A 19,094-nucleotide genomic window follows, 5' to 3' on the forward strand; every position below is an offset into this window, starting at 1 on the left:
CCTTTATATGGTTATTTAATGTTGGTTGCTGGTTACTAAATTAAATAAAATACAAAAAGGTATTATACTCTTTACAACTTAGTTTTATTAACTTCATTAAAAACCCTAACAGGGCTTAATACAGACAAACTGGGCATTAATACAGGGCCATTACAGAAAAACAGGGCCATTACAGAAAAAACAGGGCCATTACAGAAAAACAGGGCCATTACAGAAAAAAAACAGGGCCATTACAGAAAAACAGGGCCATTACAGAAAATATGTAATTTTTAATAAACAGTCACTTTTGGCAATAATGCACTTAGTTGGTTAATAAATTACCGTATTAAATTCATTAGGTTTCATTGCATTATATCATTTTTAATCGGTTGACATTACCGAGCCGCTATGTTCTTCAATGCACAGATGTAGCATGATTGACACGTAGGGAATGATTCCATTGTAAACGGTACCAGACCGTCTTGAACTTACAACGAGGTGAACGTGTGTCTTTCATGTTGAATGCCTAGCTGTGCTTTGAGATGAAGAACAGAGGGCCGTCTTGAACTTACAACGAGGTTTTGAACATTTTAACATTTTTGCCTTTTCAGATCAAATCTGTATCTACATTTTTTGGGAGTTATAATAAACAAAACTTGACTTTTACTGTATGTCCTATTTTTAGAAAACTGCTCGTTAAATAATATCGGTGTCAAACGACGATGGACGCAAAGTGATGAAAATAATAACATCTAACTCTTTGGGTCAGTATAACTCGTCAGAGCAAAACTTTTAAGAGACGTTTTTATCATCATCATCAGACTCGACGAGAATTGAAGTATAGTTAAAGTATATATATTTTTATAAATTGCAATCTTGTGTAAGACTGATATCTCACTATTCCGTTATATTTTCTTTATATCCTACATGGCGAGACATCCGAAACACAAAGGCAGAGATTGAGTGATCCTGTTTTAATCAGATTTTTATAGAATATTACTTGGCTTGAGATTCCCTACTAAACTATTCTAATTTTAAAGTACTTGACTGTATAAACACATTTCAATCAATCAATGTTCGCCTAAGTCACAAACAAATAAAAACCTTGTATTGTATAGAGGGACAGATCGTATAAATAAAATCCTTTTATTGTCAGTATATGTTAAATCGTCTGAAAATTGTTTGTTCAAAACATTGTATCTTTTTGCTATAATTTTACGTTTCAAAATTTTATTTACATTTATTCAACCGTCCTGAAAAACGTAATGTTAATGAAAATGAATTTTCCCGGTAACGGATGGTTACTCGTTATCAGTATCATTTGTCGTTTTAATGTAAAATCAATTGTCACAGTTCAGTCCAATTTTCGGACAGAATGAGACGTGGATGTAGAAATGTAGTCAATTTACTTATAGGTTTAATTTTTGTAACCATTATAATATTTATCAACTATCAATATTCAATATTGATAACTAAGGAAAATACAAGTGTTCAATTTAGGCAACACAAAACTTGGAGTAAACATGGTACTAATATCGTTAATCCAAAAAAGTTAGTATATAGCAGCGGAGCTAGTCAAATAAATAAGGATTTACATGTGTATGTCGTGGAAGAGCATCACGCTGGTATGTATATCTTTATGTTTTATCCTTTGATCATTGTAGGGTCCATTTCAAATTTTCTTCATCAGTAAAACACGATATTGTTATATATGCAGTCCACTCGAAATACATGTCCAACGTTATTTAATATATATATATAATATATGTATATATATATATATATATATATACAACTCGTCTATATATATCTTCATACCCATTGTTGTCTTAATATTTTTACTGTTTCTGCTTTTTATAGTAAGAATGTCGTGCAATACATGGCCGTATTAAATTCATTAGGTTTCATTGTCATATATCATTTTTAAGCGGTTGACATTACCGAGCCGCTATGTTCTCTAATGCACAGATGTAGCATGATTGACACGTAGGGAATGATTCCATTGTAAACGGTACCAGACCGTCTTGAACTTACAACGAGGTGAACGTGTGTCTTTCATGTTGAATGCCTAGCTGTGCTTTGAAATGAAGAACAGCATTAAAGCGCCTTTCCTTTTCCTTTGCTTTTGTTGTTTTCGTCTGGTCTTCGACAAAAATTGCAGAATGTGAGAAAAAAAAGTTATTTTATCCGACGGCGGCTGCGTTTACTATTTGTTAAAGTCCTCTTTTTTAAGAAGGAAGAAGGCATGATCTTATGGTCAATGAGGCCCCTCATGGGGGGGTCCTAGTAATCACATAATCACCATTTTTTTGCCAATATAATCACATAATCATTAAATATTTGCTTATCTTTAGTAATCAAATAATCATAAACTAAAAATACAGTCCTAGGTAATCAAATAATCATGAAATATTTGGCTTAATAATCAAATAATCATTAAAAAAACGGCCAAGTAAACACATAATCAAAAACCCCATGAGGGCCCTCGTCAATGTTTACTTAGTATTTGACCTGGTCTGTTTCACATATACTATAAGCAACATGTCAACTATGTTTGATTATGGAGTTATTGTAAAGAGTACATGTTTGTCTGTAAGATATCATCTATATTGACCTTATTTGTATGATGCATTGGTCCATGCTAATTTCTGGTGATTTGGTTCGTTTCTCAGATACTATAAGCAATTCGGTTAAACTATTTTTAGTGTACGGAAAAGTTTTATGATGTATATATGTCTGTCTGGTAGTGTTAATGTGATCATAACTTCATTCTCATGGTTCATTGTTCATTGTTAAGTTTTCATGGTTCAATCTGTTTCTTATATACTATACTCAATATAATAATTTAACCAGGTTTTCTGTAAGGAGTGATCGTATTGTGTGCATGTCCGTCTTGCAGGCCGGGTTAAACTGACCTTGACCTCATTTTTATTTATGTCATTGACTAACTCTAAGCTTTCATGTTTAGGTTTGTATTTCACATGTTATATATATAAATATAGGCAATAGGATAGCTCTGTTTCAAAATAAAAATTAAAAAGATATTTCTTACATCATAAATCTCAGTTCGGAAGAAGGAACATTTAATTTCCTGGCTTACCACTTGTATGTTTCCGCTTGCTTTAATAAAATAATACACATATAAACACATGGAAAGTTTATATTATCAACAACGTTTTACGGCATATGATTTTAAGAACAAACTGCCTTACATAAACGTTTATGCAAAGTCGACCGAATTTTGATTTAAACCACTTGTCTATTGCACTGGTTATAATTGTATTACTTTTATTTTCAGTATTGAAATACTGGTTTGATGCTGTCGATAAAGGAATGTTGCCTACAGAGGGTAACATATTGGTAAGTTCCATCAAAGGGATGTTTTATTCACAAAATTTGAAATACTATCCCAGAGGTTATATTTTATTTATTTATCTATAATGTGCATTGCCAGAATTGCAATGAATATAATATAATATCAAACAAACGTTGAAACATACACTTTTTGTAGTTTTTGTATGTCCTGGTACTTTAAGGATGTACTTAGGTGAGGTTTGGTAAAAATTAAGAAATTAAGAAATTAAAATTGATACTATAAGCTGGTAGAGCATCAATTAAGGATAAAGATAAGCTAAAAATATTGATAGGTCATGGACCTCCTTTTCGAGATATTTGAAATTTAAAATATGGCGGGAAAAGGCTGACTCGGACTTTTAACTTATACATGTATTTGCATTGGTATTATTTGGGTCTCAAAAATAAGGAAACAAAAATCAAGAATCTTCTAAAATTTTGGCAAATGACCTTTTTGTATGAAAAAATAAATGGGTGTTATGGGGCAAATTATTTTACATTGTATTGTATGGAAAAACACTAAGGAGTCCGAACATTTGACACAAATTCCAAAACCTCGCCTTAGTACATCCTTAATACGCTTTTTCAGAATATGAGAGAAATGACATTTCATGCCAGCAAGTCATTTTCTGGCGCAAAACAAAAAGTAATAAATTTGTATGCGCACTTGTACATTCTGACATTCATTTTTGCTAGAACTTATTCCGATGTTAATTAAAATATGATGTCAAACTTCTTATCTCAAGAGGTATAACTTCGGAATCAGATCTAAATGATACTCCTTGTGACATTGTTGACTTATCACTGAGTTGCCGTACTCACATGAGGAACACACCTTGAGTCACATGCAGAGCAATATCTGTTTACAGGAGCTCCTGATATCACCACCAGTTTTGGATGGGTTCGTGTTGCTCAGTTTTTGTCTTTTTCTAGCTATAGCGTTGTCAGTATTTCGACTTTTGAGTTTTAAATTTCCTATAATCTTATCTTTCGTTAATCTGAAATATGTGTTATGGCAGACCGTTATTCAACCGGTTGTCAACTCGTATATATTGATATTAGATCCACTTGTAATGTGTCGTTCGGATACACTGAAGCTTATTCCCCCAAAATGGCGATGTACAAACAAAATTAATCAACACAGCCTCTTATCATCATATTTGTTTTTATTAGGTACACATTGACGGTCATTCGGACCTAGCTATGCCTTTCAATACAGCATTCTTTCCGACCTTCCGTAGACCACAGACACTGCGTGATATAGAGGCTATGATGCAAAGTAACGATGTTTTTATAATGGTAAGTTGTATACATTTGTATATAAATCGTAAGCTTTGTTTATATAAAAAAGAAGATTTGGTGTGATTGCCAATTAGACATCTCTTGACGAGAGACCAAAATAACACAGAAATAAACAGCTATATGTCCCCGTACGGCCTTCAACAATGAACAAAGCCTGTACCGCAAAATCAACTCTAAAAGAACCTGTAATGGTATATGTAGACAATTCAAACGAGAAAACTAACGGCCTTATTTATGTAGAAAACAAATTTATGAAAAACAAATATGTTGCACAGAAACAAACGACAACCACTAAATTACAGACTCCTGACTTCGGACAGGCACATATATACACTGAGAATGTGGCGGGGTCAAACATGAAAGCGGGATCCCAAGCCTCCCCTTACCTGGGACAATGATGTAATAGTAAAACATAAAAAGAACCATAAAAATCAGTTGAAAATGCTCAACTCATCATAAAAATGTCTAACAAAAATAGAGTGGACGAAGCCGGGAACTTATACATCCCAACAACAACAATGATCTGAGAGTACTCGCAGTTACTAACAGCTAGTCATCTGAGACTGTAGGGAATATTTAAACCAAAGTGATGGGGATAATATCCCTTGATTTTATTCAGTATTTGTCCAAAAATTGCGTAACAAAGATAGTGTTAACCACAATTAAAATTTTGTTGGAAGAAAAGCTAAAGTATTCTCCTTGTAGGATGCACATGTATTTCCTTTGGTTAAAGAAGTCATGCTAAGAAAATTGGACAAAAACTTTTGATTTTGTATCAAATGCCATCAACAGGAACAAGTAAATTCAAGTAGAAATTAATAGGGTATTGATTTCATGGAAAAATGTTAAACTTCAAAACAATATGTCAAGCTATGTCTCAACAGCTGTAGCTAGAATCCATAGAATTTAATATCTGACCGTGGTGAAACTATTCATACTTTATACAACAAAACAGTTTCACCCGTTGAACTAGCGTAAATTCAATAAGGACATCATACATAAAATAATTTACAAAGATCATTCGTGTAAATTTTCGCAAATTATACACTTGCCCAAACTGAGCACCAATACGATTTTAAAAGTATCATAAATATAGTTTGTTACGTCTGACACGCACATTTTAGACGTGACTTTTTTATTAATTACTTTTTGTGAACTATTTATTAAAAGTGAGATACAGTCACATAGATTTTTAGATTTTTTTTGCTAAATTAATATATAGAGATGATCTCGTGTGGACGTTTTCGCAGCATTTTGACACAATAACGTACGAAACGTAATTGAAGGCAAGCATTATCAGTTGGTTCTTGTGTCGGTTTCTGGTAAAGTGTACGTCGCATGAATAAATGTGATTCAACTGGCCAGTACAATAACCAACTATGAATATTTATTTAGCTATTAATTATGTTCAATTTGAATTTGAAGGAAACCTCTGTGCAAGTTTGGATGTGAAAACGTTTTAGATTTATCTATATCATCTATGTTGTCTTCTTCTTTATATTGAAAGGGTGCCGCCATGTCCGGTCTTTTTAAGAAGATTGTATGGGTTTGGCCTCAATGGGATGAATCTAACCAAGAAGCAAATGAAGCTACTACAGATTTTAAAGTAGGTTTAACAACTCTTGAGTTCGACGATTTGGAAGAATATGGGAGAACGTTTTGCATGTGTTTCACCAACTTTACGACATCAAAGAACATGTGTGTTTATACGCCAGTGAATGGAGATCGAGCAAATATGGTTCAACTTCCCGTTACTTCATGTGATATTCATATAGAATTTGAAGTCATTCTTTTAGAAGAAAGAGTAGCAGCCAATTCACTTGCAGACAACTTGGGAAATGAAAATATTGTGCTTGACATTGACGAAGACTTTTACGGATGCATCCTTCCTGCTCAAACTTTGGTTGACGTTGGAATCACAATGTCCGAAACGGAGAAACTCAACGAAATTTTAGCTAGCATTGTTTGTCCTAAAACTTCAGATCATGATATGAAGGCCGATAAAATGTTATTTAATGTTTTGGAGATTTTAAAATCTGAGGAAGCTTGTAAACAATTTGCAAAGTATTCTTTATGTAAAGGCGTTGCTCGTCGCCAAACGGCAGTGGACTATTTAAAAGATCAGATCCAAGCGTTAAAGCTAGATTGTCCCCACAGCGGAAACAAATCATTAATTCTAATTAGAAAGCTCATAAGTAAGATTTCACTTTTTACGAATTCTCAGTTATCAATATTGCAAAATATTGGATTTTGTTTGTATACAATGATGCCTTCTAAGACTACATTTTGGGAATCGACATTCGGAATTTGTCATGGCAGCAACGTTCCTGGTTCTTCTGCAGTGTTTGATCATCCCACCAATTCAACTGAAATCAGTTATCGGACCAAAATTTTGAAAGAAATATTAGAAAGATTAAAACCGTCCACTTTACCAATAACGACAATTTGTCGATCAGTTAGAGATGGATATACCCCTAGACACCATTTCCGTCAAATAGAAAATGACGTTGTGAATTCTTTATATGTTTTAGAACGAAACAAAATACTTCATTACGACCCATGGTTACTAGGAGGGAGACAGGGTTGGCACGGAAGGCATGAAAAACACGTTGAATAAATGTTAGATTTTCTTGAAAAATTAACGAGAAACAAATTTGCATGTTCGGCGTAAAATGTTATACGGAAGTTATAATGAAATAAATGAAATTTAACAACAAGAAGTTACACTGTTTTTTTTTCTCGATTAGTGACATATTAGAAAGATTAAAACCGTCCACTTTACCAATTACGACAATTTGTCGATAGGTTAGAGATGGATATACCCTAGACACCATTTCCGTCAAATAGAAAATGACATTGTGAATTCTTTAAATGTTTTAGCACGAAACAAAATACTTCATTATTCAAGCTCAGGAACAATGCTTTTTTCTTGATTAAAAATCTGAGTCAAATGCTATAGTCGTAAACCATTATTCGGATTGAGGCATGATACCTTCAAAAATTATAAGGGTTTTCTTATAAAAAATGTAAATTGATAGCTGTTTTTGTTGTTTTAGTTCCTATCTTTTTTCTTAACCCCCTTAAGACTAGATCCAAAGTAAAACTGACGAAAAAGGACATTGGTTAGTTAACTTAAATTGGTTGAATGATTTACCATTTTTATTTTTCCATAATGCAAGATAATTTTACTAATAATATAGCCAATAAGGATAGTGCAAGACAAACAAAGGAGTTTGCTAGGCATACTCAAAACATACTTGTCTGGTTAACATTTAGGATGACCAAACCATGTAGCTTTAGGTAGTGGTCTCGACCAACATGACCAGAACTAATTAACATTAAAATAGGAATGATGTAAAATGGAACTGAAACAAAGCAAACATGACTGTTGCCAAATCCAGAGCACAAGAATTCATCCCTGCTATTGGTCGAATTCCTGTTGCCCAATTTTTAGTTTTCTAGTTAGTGTTTTGGGCACATCATGTTGTGTGTCGTTCCGTCTTTTGAAAAAAAAGAGGCCATGACGTTGTCTTTCATTAGAACAAATAACAACGAAAATGCATTATACCTTTTATACTAAGAAAACACTAAATACACAAAATAAATAGTAACAATAATAAACATTAAATATCAAATCTAAGTAAATAATGGTAAAAATAATTAAAGTAAAGAAATATATACATCAATATAAAAAAAATTGTGCCCTTCATAGAAAATTCCTTCTGATGTGAGGTAATAGTGAACACTTAATGCATTATAATATAAATAGTTATAAAACTACAATTTATTTATTAAATAAATGTATATATCAAAGCTAAAACTAAAAGCTGGATGTGTGCTATGACTTTCCCTAATCGCAACTGTGAAGTATGTTATAATTTGTTGACTAAATAGCTCATTTTACTCTCTTTGAAAACTCGCACCGCGCATTTACATGTTTTAAAAGTTTAATTGAATGTTAAAAAATGCGCTTTTATACTGTACTTATTTTATAACAATTCATAGCAACAGCAGTTTCGTTTACGATTTTACAATAAAGCTAATTTCTAAATGACAACTTGCATTGACAAGAAATTCAGTGTCTTGAATAACTTGTTAGAGTTCTTCTGTGTCGTTCAAATGTTTACCTAGACTATGAAAAGAATCTGTGTCGCTGAATGGTTCGTCCTCGTCATCCGCAAACTTAATTTGATCCATTATTCTATTATCAAAGTGCATGCCCTTTCTTTTGTCGCTGCTTTTAGAATGTGGTCGTGCAGGTTGTTCTTCCATCTTTCCATCGACAGATAGTATTGGATTGGCTGATAGTTGGTCTTGTAGTTCTCTCAGAAATAGATCAGCCGGTAACCCTGCTAAAATAAAATGTTGATTGATTGATTGATTGATTAATTGATTTGTTGATTGGTTGATTAATTGATGATTGATTGATTTGTTGATTTGTTGATTTGTTGATTTGATTGATTGATTGATTTATTATTTCTTGGAAAATGAACTTGGTGTTTAAATTAATATTAAATAACAAAATATGACAGGATTGTTGTATATCTAAATAGGTGAATAGGTGACGGTTATTTTTTTTTATTCAGTAGAAATGTGTATACGCATCAGTACATTTGAAAATGATACTACAACAGCTTGTTTGAATCAATAGCAGTTGTTAAGGTTACCGTACCGTATTGAAAATGTTTGTAATAGAGAATCTTTAATGAAATTAAATGTTTTACGTTTTTTTTTTTTTTTTTTTTTTTTAATTTATTTTATCTGTACATTTCCATAGGGATAGAAACGGGTAGGTATTTTTGTTAACCGCCGTTTTTTTTTAATATTTAAACGTGAATTACCAGATGTGTAGTCTCCACGCTTTGCAGCATCTACGGCAGCATAAATATGATCCCCGAGTATTTGTCTGTGAACGTGCTGAAAGGAAGAAAACATTATGAATTATATTTGAGTATTTTGATAATGGTCGTTTTTAAAGACGTCCTATTATATGCATACGCTCTGATAATAACGAAATGAGGGTATCCGTAAAGGCATTTCAGAATGACATATTATGATTCAATGCCATTATTACTGACCGAGGATGTATAATATTATTTTTAAATACATTTAAGTTAATTATTCCTTAAATGACAGGGTTGAACTAGAATCGAAACATTGCAATTTACAGTCAACAGGGCATCATTATTACGAGGCAATTATGGATATGCCTAGTTGGTCCAGTTGATTAGTGCGCTAAAGACAGTGCAGACTTGCTGACTTCAGAAAGTCAGGCGCTTGGGGAATACATATCGAAATCAGAGATTTATATTTTAATACGATTGGATTTAATAATAACAGTATTAGAATCATATTCAAAACAGTGTGGCTGTGGCCATTGATTGACGACCTAAATTATCCCATTGACTGGGACAGATTATGTGAACGTTTGTCTGTAACGACCACTGCTCACTACTTACTTATTATAGAATTTAAACTGTGGGGTCACCAAAGGTTCTTAACGCCTTTAATAATAAAATAAATCGAAAAACTAATCAGGAATAACCTTTATGTTTTGATTTATATTATTGATATAAATCAAAACATCGTTTTAATCCTGATTAATTTTTCGAATTACTTTATTTAGGTGTTGAGAACCTTTGGTGACCCCACAGTTTAAGTGTCTTTAACAAGTACATAGTGAACAGTGGTCGTTACAGACAAACGTTCACATAATCTGCCCCAGTCAATGGGATAATTTAGATCGTCAATCAATGGCCACAGCCACACTGTTTTGAATACGATTCTATTAGGCTAATGACAATTTATCTTTATTTTCAAAATCCAGTAAACGGAATGATTATCCAAGGTGGCTCCATTGTTTCGCTTTTCAAACTTTACATCCTTTTCTTTTTAAAAGCTGAACATACATATTGACATGCGTGACCTGTTTCCGGTCAAGAGGCAAACTGAAATTCGCATGAGTTTTGAATAATTGACTTGCAAGCCAATTATGTTTTAGCGATGTTCTATAGCTCGTTGAATAAAAAAAAAGCTAAACTGACTGATCAAGGCGATGTCGGTGTGTACATTTGTATACTTGGTACATATCCATGTGCGTCAGTTGTCTGGTACAAGAGTTTTATATCGCCCTTAAACTGTACGAAAACTTTTAAAACATAAAAAAATAATAAAATCTTCTATCAAAATACAAAATTACATCGAGTTCAAATGTTTACAAAGAACTACCAGACACTTAATACATTGAAAATTATTCCAAGGCATATACAATTACTTTAAAATATGTCACAGGTGTATAAACTGGTGTTCTAGACAGATGTTTAATAAAAAGAATAGTAAATTATCATTTCCGATTTTTTTAAACAAAAATTTCCTCACAATGTTTAGATGTCCCTATTGAACTATAATAATGGGTTTGGATTCAAATTCGGTGTGTGTTTTACTTTTCTGATTGTTTCACATTTTGTCAGTCAAACATTGACCTTTCCTAGCTATCTATGGTATGGGTTTGGCTAAATACTTGAAGACAGTTTTCTGACCAATTTTTTCTGACCGAGAAGTTAATTCATTGGCAATGATACCACTTCTCCTTATTTTAAGAAATGTGTTATGAAACACTAAAAAAAAATACTCTTTTTTTTTACTTTTAATGTTAGGTAGAAGCCACAAACCGCGCTTTATCACACTACACACAGACACATGATCATTGTTAAAGGTTATCCAGTTACAGAAATGAAACATTGTTGTTGTTTCATATATATCTATAATACTTAAATTACGAGGTCCAATTTGTCCGCCGTCATCACGTAAAAACGACGAATCAAAAAATTCAACTTTATATATATAACTAATATAGTACAAAGGTGTAGATTAAAAATTACACCACTCCAGGCCCTTTTGTTTTCCACGTAATTAATATTGCCAATAATTAAGAAGTTCCGGGTCGAGTCCGATACCGATACCAATAGTATATTCACCTGTTACCGATTACCTTATCTGTACGTTCCGCATCTGACAGGCGCACCAACAAATGGTGTATTCAGGATTAATATGCTATATAGTATTACACGGGTCATAATCACAGGGTTGACACTACTTAATTGTCAAATTGTTACCTATTGTAGTATTTTAATCAGTTAGACTTTCTAAGATAACAATACGAATACTAAAAATCTGGACTAAAATAAGGCGTATAGGTACAGTTTTCAATTTGTTAGCGGGCATGACGTAAAACAGCGAATCAAAGAATTCAATATTTATAACAAATATAGGACAATGCTGTTGATTAAAAAATACTCCATTCCAGGACCTTTTGTTTTCCAAATAATTAATATTATCAATAATTGATAAGTTCCAGTTCGACGGGTTCAAACAGAAAGATTTGAAAGCAGAGAAAACTGTGTATCTTATAATCAGTATGACTTTATCAGATGACAATACTAATACTAAAATAAGGCTTGTACATAGTTATATACTTTAATTCAGTCACGGACCCTCGATATACGGGTGTGTTCTAGTTTGCATATATTATTACGTCATTACCTTTTCCTTCGCCCATTTCAGCAAATTAACAATCGAAATAAGTTGATCTTCCATTGACAACAGCCGACTACATTCTATTTCAACAGCCTCTAACTGGAACTGGGTACTAGACATGTGTTTTCTGCACGACGAAAGGTCACTCCGAAGTCGTTCAATTTCCTTTAAAAGATTAAAAAAAAAAAATTGAAGCACATGATTATAAGGTATATATATTTAATATATTGTATCATATGGAGGCTTTTCTAATAAAAAGAGCATGTGCTGTACAGCAAACACGAATTGAGATGCATTTTAATATAAATTAATGAAAAAATAAAAATGTGTTTAAAGTAAAATTTAGATTCTGTCAATGTATTATTTAAACTACGAAATAAAATATATAGTGGCTTCATTGAATGAAAATGTTTACAATGTTATTTTCAAAGTTTATAAAAATTATGGTATAAAAATATAAGTTTTGCAAACCTACATACCTGAGATTGTTCCGAATTAACTAATGATAGAGAATTTACATCTGCCTGTAACCTCATTAGTAACTGTCGATCAGCCATTGGTGTTGGTGACATTGTGCCATTTGGATCATCTCGACCTGGCCCACATTCTTGGTATTCATTTGGCTTGTTTTCTGACTCTTGGTTTTTATTGTACGTGGAGGTATGCAATGATGCTTCCCCGTCACCTATTATATCAATCAGATTGTTGGATCATATATATATATATATATAGTAATATTGCTGTACAATTTTAAACATTCATGCATCATTATTCAGTTGCGGTGACGTATGGCTATATCTTGAAATTCTTTGACATTTAAAAAGAAAGTGAAAGACATGTTAGAAAACAAAACATTGGAACTCAAATAATGAGAGTATAAGTGAGCGCCTGTGGTTGTTTCCTTTTGTTTTGTTCCTTTTTTTTTTATTTCATCCATGAGCACGCCACATTTATGAAATACTAAAAAGCATGATCGACCTTGAGTCTAATTACTGTTTCCCTGTAGTGTTTGAAATATGTCTGTATACGGACAGTTTGCCTTTGAGCTACTACGTTGGTAATCAGATGCAGCGTTTCGTAGTTAGTGTGCAATGAACATGCAAATCCTTTTTGCCGGTGAACAATGATCGACGTATTAAATCATTGATATAATACTGAAAAAATACTTGCCATCGTAACCGTTGACTGAAGTTGAAATAGATGAGGCATCTGACATCCAAGTGTTTATACCTGACGAAAGACTATCAGCAACAGCTTGGAAGGTTTCCACTCTAAATGTAAATGACAAAGATATATTCATCTTTAGACAATATGAAACCATGCATTGTTTTATAGTAATAAAAACAGATACCGTAGTTATGGGTTTCTCATAGAAATGTACTCTGCAGTAATTTTAAGTTCACATAAAAAAAACTAGGTTTGAAATTGAGGTTTGAAAAATAATATACACTATATTTTATTTTTTGTTTTTAAAACTTAAAAGTGTCTGAATACTATTTTTTTCAAATCTACTTAGATGAATTATATAAAAGAAAAACAACTTCTACCGAATCATTCTGGAAATATATGTTAGATAAAAGTATGGAATCAAATTGCAGTACAAAACATTGACTCGGCTGTATAGAAATATGGATCTTTAAGAGAAATATCCATTTGGACCCCGTGTCACAACTCTGCATATGGGAACAGTCATAACGTTTTTTTTTTTTTATTGTTACAAGGAATGCGTTGGTATTCTATTGCAAGGCAAAATGTCTGCCCTTGTCCAACACATCCTCTTTTCTATTGGCAGTCCAAATGTTCCGCTCTTCAAAACGGTGACTCAATTTCTAAAACCTATTGTGGGATCATTGTAATTTTGTTCTCGTACTAAATATTCGCCACTGGACATCACTCAAACAACAAACAATCATTTTCAGTGCACATGACATGTGTCTCTGTAGTTATTGCCATCCCCTATTTAATACAAAAGGTGCCAGTATGCCAAAGAATCTTGGGAATAGCGTGGACACTAGAGCTTCTTAATGTAACAGGCTAAAGACAAGTATAAAACTATCTAGCAATTATACCAACAGATAGCACGTTTTGGTGAGAATAACATTAATTTTTTTATGCTACAGTAACATAATTTGTTGTTAAAAGCCAAGTTTAAATTCACTCCTGAAAAAGTCTACATCATAGAATTTACATTATTTTGCGTGCGCTTGTTGTTATAATTGTTGTACTTTTTATTTTCTAACTTTGGTCTCCAAGCTTTCTGCATGAAAACTTATCTAGAAATGCAATAAACTTAGAAAGTGTGATTCTGAATTCCTTTTGACCAACGAAATATTGGCATTAATTTAGAATAATAAAGACTTATTCAATGGATTAGTTGTGTACAATTTTTGATTGTTATCAAAAATAAAAAGAAAGGATCGTATTCAGTAGTGAAAAAATATAAGGAATTGCAAAATGCATGAAATGAGGTACAGTATAATAGCATAAGAACTTAACCCATGAAATGATACTAACAGTTAGTAAACAAGATAAAAACATGAATCACCACGAAGTATCTTAGCATGCAACACGTGGAGATGGTATCATATTTATGTTTTAGAATGATCAAAAGCACAATCTATCTTCTGGAATTCTTATCTTTCAATCACTTGGGATCATCGCTAATGTAATGATTCAACTTAATAATTTGTTCTGCATGTAAAAATAGATTCCAATCAAAGAGTATACTTCTACGTAATAACATTTCAGATTTATTCATTTTGAGATAAACTGTAAGACGATTTGATTTAAGTTAAATATAAAAAACAAATGCAATGTATAATCAGTCCTGTTTTAAACGATTTTTTTGTTTTCATTGATTGATTGTTTGGTACTTAACGATCAGTAGCAAATATTTCCTGCAATAAGAACAGTTAGATAAACAACAATTCAACAATTACGGCTTTGTTAAGTATGTTTAAAGGCGAGGCTAGGGACCGATAATTTGGACTACCACTGGAAAAAGACAACTTCCATTTAGAGGCAAACACTCTGTCGTGCTATATGTCAACTACCTATCTCTTACCACCATATTTATACACCCAAGAATCCCATCTTATTAGTTGGTCATTTATCCTTCATTTCATTAACATGTTTCACACTTTCTTGAGTGAGAATATAAATGCAAGAATGTTTAAAACTGTAAATTAATTTTGTTAATTGAATTCGTAGTGCTAATAGAAGTAAACTATATGGCAGACACAACATAAAGAAACATCAGTTATAAACGAATCATAAAAATGATATATGATGGCAGAAATACTATTTCATTTCATGTTGAAAAAAAACCTATAAGACTGTCTTACCTGTGTATAGATTCATCGTCAGAGTTGTTTGCAGACGATAATCGACCGATACATTCTAAATCTTTAACTTTTGTCAAACATCTTTTCAAATTTTCACGTATTCGTTCGTAAACTTTAAGCATCTCATCATATTTCTTATCTAAGATGATATTCTTTTCTTCCAAACTGCACATTTCTCTATCATTTTCCAACAAATCATTTTGCAGTTTAGTGTTATAATGTAAGAGACTTCGAACCTCCTTTTCTCGTACATCCCGAGCATATTTCAATTCCTGAGCTAAAATTTCCAATGGTGTCCCTTCATGACTCTGGTTAAAATATGGTAAATCCCATGGACAAGAGACCCGCTTGTTATACTCGGGTTGTCTCTTTTCTGATTCGAAACTTCCTGGTTGGTCTGAAATAGCAATTTCATTTCGTTTTGATTGCCTTTCTCGATAAAATGCCGAAATGACGTCTCGAGGTGGTCGTCGTTGTGATCGATCAACAGTCGAGCGTCGGTGAATTCCTACATAAGATCTCCTTAATCCGTCTTCATTGTGTTCTTCTTCTGCAGTTTCGAAAGAAATATCTTCAATGATACCTTTAATATCTTCTGCCAGGAGCTGGAGTTCTAACGGATTTCGCTTTAATGGCGTTCGTCTATGTCTAGATGTTCGTTGTGTTCTCTTATTGTTTGGAGATCCAATCCTTAAAGTTTGCGGCCGTGGTGGTTTTTGATCCATTGTTGACTTTTTCATACCATTTTAAATATTGCAAGGTGAATGAAACATTTCAACATAACTCCTTGTAATTAAGAGACGGAAATACACTTTGATGAATAAGTTAGTTCTATACGATGTTATCTAGTTGTATAAATATATAAGTCGCATCCTGTGGTTACAGAAATCATCTTTTTTATCTTTTTTTTTTAAGTCGAATCTATCATAAGGCACGTGCCAACAAGGTCGGAATAAAAGATGTGAAACCTGATACAATCTAAGCGGAACCCCATACCGATCCTAAGATAAGACATCGGATTAATTAGATATGCAACAACTAATTCTTTCCTTGAATATATCGGAGAACATGTTGCTGTTAAACATTTTTAAAAATCATTTTTAAAAAGTTTCTATAAAATGTTCACTACTTGCAGTTTGATAATTAAATTGAGTTGATGCAGATGTGTATGTGTAAGCATTTTCCAATATGTTTGGCTTGATTAAGAAGATATTAAAAAAAATGTATGATGTTGGGTTTTTTTTATAATTTGAAGCAAGACGTCATCCAATGAAATTGGATAACCTGATTTATCTTGCTTTACCATAAAATAAGATCAAAATTGCTAAAATTGAATAAATGGTTTTGCATTAACCATAATATCTTCGTGTAAATAAGATACACCCAGTCGTTCTAATGCCCTCATTTACGTATCTAATAATTACAGTGTTTAAATGTTGTAGCTCGTTCGCTTTGTCTGCTTTAAACCCTTTAATTAATTATTTCATTAAACCAAAAAACAAATGGAATTTGAGAGTCCTGCTTTCTTTCGTTTAAAAACAGTCCAATGTAGATACAGGTATCTTGTATTGGGGAGGGACAAATGATACTTTGTAATACAGACACACACTGATTCGAAACATAAAATTCTCTAAAACTGACATTACTAGTATCAAGATTCTTGATTTCTTGATTGACAATATATCTTTTACGTTTAGAGTACGTACTTTTAAAAAACAAAATTGGCATACCCATGGGGACCGATTGTGCTCCGCTTCTTGTCGACTTTTTCCTTTATTCATATGATGTTAACTTCATACAGGAGCATCTTATGAAGAATGAAAAGAAGGTAGCATTATCCTTTAGTGTTCTGCACCATAAATGGTATCCTCTGAAAAATTAATTCACGGTTTGATGGCTACGTTGAACGCATCTATCCCATCGAACTTGCAACAAATGACACAATAGATAAAGTTACGTCTGTATCGTGTCTTGACTAACATCTTGAAATTGACAATGAGTATTTTTTGAGAACAAAACTTTACGACAAAAAAGATGTTTCGAGCTTCCTATAATTGTAACCTTTACATTTCTATGTAGCAACAATCTAACGAAGTTTATATCTCCCATTTGATGTGATTTCCCAGTACTTGCTTTTCCTATCATGATTTACCTCATAGTTGGTTGCTACGTACAAGGAAGTAATTAAACCAAACGTTCCAAGTGGTGAAGTAGAAATAATTCCTTCGAAAATTTAACAGACGCCACCAAGAGTTGATTGATCGTTATATGGAATATATGCTTCACAGATGACGATGGAAAATCCTGTACACTTTTTTTCTTCGATTGCAACATACCGTAATAGATTTATCACAGGGTTCGTACATACATGAGCAACACGAGGGTTGATATATGTGATGCAGGATCTCTTACCCAACCTGTACATCTGATATCACAGCGTTTTTGTAGGGATCGTTTAGGTCCCAATTGGTTCGTGTTGATTAGTCTTCAGTTTTCTATGTTGTGTCTTCTGTACTATTATTTGTCTGTTTGTCTTTTTATTTTTTAGCCATGGTGTGGTCAGTTTATTTTCAATCTATGAGTTTGACTGTCCCTCTGATGTCTTTCGCCCCTCTTTTAGCTTAGTCTTTGGTTTTCTATGTTGTGTTTTGTATTCTGTTTGACTTTAAATCGTTTTTAATTTTTAGCCATGCCGTTTTCAGTTCATTTTTTTATGTTATACTGTTACACCACTGTCCCATCCCATCACAAGAGAGGGTTTGGAGTCCGCAAACATTTTAACACTGTCATATTCTGCAAATGACTACACCGCAAGGAGCCTACAAATTAGTGGTAGTCATTTTTGGTGAATAACACATTTGATTTTCGTTTAATGTTTTATTTTATTTTTAAATCAGGTAGTTAGTTTTTATCATTTTTTTATTGTTTCACATTTGTCACATTTTAGCATGATATGTAGGGTAGTTTTGCTTGTAAATTGTTGAAGGCCGTACGGCGACCGTAGGTTGATTTGTTGGAATGAAATTAATGAACACGTTTTCTTCAAAATGTACGAAAAACAGAAGTTTTAACCTTACAAAGCTGCAGAAGCTCAGTAAATAAATGCGTATGAAACTAACAATCTTATTGCAATATGAATAAACCAAGAGTTATACATCGACACACATGCAGACAATACGCTGGCAAAAGAAAAGCAACAAGTTAAAAAAATATGTAGGACTCTAACGTGCGATGGGGATGCTAAAGTACGATGGTCACGCTAAAATGCGATGGTCTACGCTAAAGTACGATGCCTACACACGCTAAAGTGCGATGGTCCGCGAAAGTATAGATGTAATAAACATACTATGGATTATGACGTGAACAAACTTTTATACAAACAAAAAATGAACATGCCGAAAGATAAATGTAGAATATTTGATTAACAACTTTAAAGCGAATGTCAATGACTTACTCAATTTAAACATGATAACTGTTTTGTCGGCTGAAGCAAATGTGGGCTTTTTCGGTGCTAGACTTTTGTCCTGCAGTCGACCATCTTACTATACAGATACAAAAGTATACGCATTTATTTATAAA

At 32.7% G+C, this 19,094-nt stretch overlaps 2 protein-coding genes across 3 annotated transcripts; one reads left to right on the forward strand and one right to left on the reverse strand.

Moving 5' to 3' along the window:
- The first annotated feature begins 1,208 nt into the window (after positions 1-1,208).
- On the forward strand, positions 1,209-7,352 carry LOC143049373 (uncharacterized). The gene is made up of 4 exons (XM_076223036.1): positions 1,209-1,604; positions 3,278-3,339; positions 4,507-4,632; positions 6,143-7,352. Exons 1-4 carry the CDS (start codon positions 1,355-1,357, stop codon positions 7,250-7,252), a joined length of 1,548 nt encoding a protein of 515 aa, XP_076079151.1. The 5' UTR covers positions 1,209-1,354; the 3' UTR covers positions 7,253-7,352.
- An 848-nt stretch (positions 7,353-8,200) lies between these two features.
- LOC143049385 (uncharacterized) lies at positions 8,201-16,505 on the reverse strand. 2 transcript variants are annotated; one of them, XM_076223048.1, is made up of 6 exons: positions 15,516-16,505; positions 13,342-13,442; positions 12,651-12,856; positions 12,178-12,336; positions 9,477-9,552; positions 8,201-8,984 (listed from the first exon to the last, which is right to left on the reverse strand). In XM_076223048.1, exons 1-6 carry the CDS (start codon positions 16,253-16,255, stop codon positions 8,731-8,733), a joined length of 1,536 nt encoding a protein of 511 aa, XP_076079163.1. In that variant the 5' UTR covers positions 16,256-16,505; the 3' UTR covers positions 8,201-8,730. The 2 variants fall into 2 exon arrangements, with proteins under 2 accessions (XP_076079163.1, XP_076079159.1); XM_076223044.1 differs by having other exon boundaries at positions 8,201-8,987; positions 15,516-16,504.
- Positions 16,506-19,094: the final 2,589 nt, after the last annotated feature.

The sequence above is a fragment of the Mytilus galloprovincialis genome, chromosome 1 (genome assembly GCF_965363235.1).
Source record: "Mytilus galloprovincialis chromosome 1, xbMytGall1.hap1.1, whole genome shotgun sequence".
In the NCBI taxonomy this organism is placed as follows: Eukaryota; Metazoa; Mollusca; class Bivalvia; order Mytilida; family Mytilidae; genus Mytilus; species Mytilus galloprovincialis.